General features: G+C 48.1%; 1 protein-coding gene across 1 annotated transcript; it reads right to left on the bottom strand.

Annotated features, from left to right (window-relative positions):
* pou3f2b (POU class 3 homeobox 2b) lies at positions 1-597 on the bottom strand (the record flags this gene model as incomplete). Its single annotated transcript, XM_035672128.1, has 1 exon — positions 1-597. A coding segment is annotated over exon 1 (597 nt), but the record flags the coding sequence as incomplete, so codon positions are not given.
* Positions 598-2,060: the final 1,463 nt, after the last annotated feature.

The raw sequence follows: 2,060 nt of genomic DNA, 5'->3' as shown, positions 1-2,060 counted from the left end.
GTCGTGGTGGCTCTGCGGCCGGTGCTGGTGCTGATGCTGGGACGCAGGGTGGCCGTGGTCGCTGAGGTGCGGGCTGTGGTGGTCGTCATGACTGTCTCTTAGGTTGTGGTGGTGCATCCCCTGCCCGCTGCCCGGGATCAGCCCGTTGACGCTGAAGCCCGGCTGGGAGTAAATAAGGCTTTGGCCGTTCGTCGTCGCCATGCTCGGTATGTGCGCCGCGGTGGTGGTTCTCCACGCCCGGCCGTCGTGGTGGTTCCCGTGCGTCTGGTGCACCAGGTGGGGTGGCCGCGACTGGTGCTGCAGGTTGCTGCTGGAGTTGTGCATCTCGTCCCGGGCGCCCTGCACCGCGGGTTTGATGTCCTGCTCCGCGCCGAGCGGGCTGGAGGACCACGGGGCTGCCTCTCCGTGGGACAGCGCCGTGATCCACTGGTGTGCGTGGCTGAGCGTGTGGCTGTTGCTCTGCAGCGGGTAGTCGCTCTGCAACAGGCTCTGTGCGTCCCGGTACGCCGTGGCTTGCTGCATGCTGCCGGGCTCCGAGTGCACGATGGATGCGCTGGAGGTGAGGATGTTGTAGTGGTTAGACGCTGCGGTCGCCATGACTCTCGGAGCCGGACTGGTCGCTCTTATTAAAGGAACCTCGCATTTGACAGATCCTCTCCTGCCCACAGGCGGCTCCCAGGCGCTCTGCCAAGTGGACGCCGAGGCGCACCTGGACTCCGCCCCGCCCCCGCCGCTCATTGGACGCCAAAAGATGATGGACGTGGTTACCAAGGGCAACGGCGCGGCGATTGGCTGCGGGAAAGTCTCAACAAACACTACTCTCTTTGTTGGAGAGGTGCGAGTTGAGGCTCCCGTGGAAGCGGAGAGCCGGAGTGCAGCATGGGGAGAAGGAGCACCGGGATCAGCAGTGCAACTGTAAGATACAGTTGATTTACTTTGATAATCAAGACTGTAGGTAGTCTAGATCCAGGGGACCAGGGTTTCCTCTCTAGGGAAGATTAATACAAAAGCTCTGTTGTGTAGGATGTACAGCTGTTTATTGAGCTAGATTTTACATTTTGTTAATTGACAGTAATTCTGCGCACATTGATGATATTAAATGTGTGTGTAGCTAATTAGATTAGGCGATGTAAACGTTGTCATCTCAGCAAAGATTGTTAGACTTAAAATCACGTGCGTTTCTTTATAATGTGCACATTCATTTATAGACAAGGCCTATTTGAAAGAAAGTGAACGTTTTAATGCTGCAGTGTTGCAACATTTCTGCTAAGACGCTCTAGACGTGTGCATATTAATATGTTATTGTGCAGCGTTTTGTGTGTTCGTGTGTGTATGAAGGAATATGTATGTGGCATTTTTCTTTACATAGTCTATCAATCAGCCTTTAGTTTTAAGTTAAGATAAAATATAACACTGACATTTTAATCTCACGAAACAAACAAAGCATTTTATTTTGAAATCTAATTGATTTAAAGCGGGTTTCAAACAACAGGCGGATTAAACACAATCTGTCACATAAAGTTCACTGTGTTTTTGAGATGTGGCATGGTGCGGTGTGGGAGAAATAAATCTATAATGTAACTAGCTCCCTTTTCTAAATCGAGATATCTGGAAGGAAGAAGCTCAGACACGTTTCAATCAAATCCATTTTATTAAAATAAAAACTTCAATGTAATAAAAAGTGAATAAATTGGATTAAATCGTGAGTGAAATGGACATTTGCTGACCTGTAGCCCCCTCTTATCTGTCCTAACAGCAGCTAGGTAAAGCTTTAACAGCAGTTTAAATTGAGATATCTGTCATTTAAATATACTTTGGCTGCATCCCTGTAAAGTCCATTATGTTTCTACATATTAAAGCTATCCCTGGCAGAATCCTGATATTTTACTAACATTTATCAGTGTGTAAAAGTGTAGGTTAGTACATGTTTCTCAGTGAAGTCTTGGAAATGTAGACATCTTTCATGTCTTAATTGTCTTGAAAACTTTTAACAGCCCATAAAGTAAACAAATCTACTTTTGTGTCCAACCAGGCTGTAAAGTGAAATAACAAGGCTGCCT

This window comes from Morone saxatilis, unplaced genomic scaffold (genome assembly GCF_004916995.1).
Source record: "Morone saxatilis isolate NCDOM2014 unplaced genomic scaffold, NCSU_SB_2.0 Contig24, whole genome shotgun sequence".
Classification (NCBI taxonomy): domain Eukaryota; kingdom Metazoa; phylum Chordata; class Actinopteri; family Moronidae; genus Morone; species Morone saxatilis.
The sequence above is the reverse complement of the archived record's forward strand: the minus strand, read 5'-3'. Positions and strand labels throughout refer to the sequence as shown.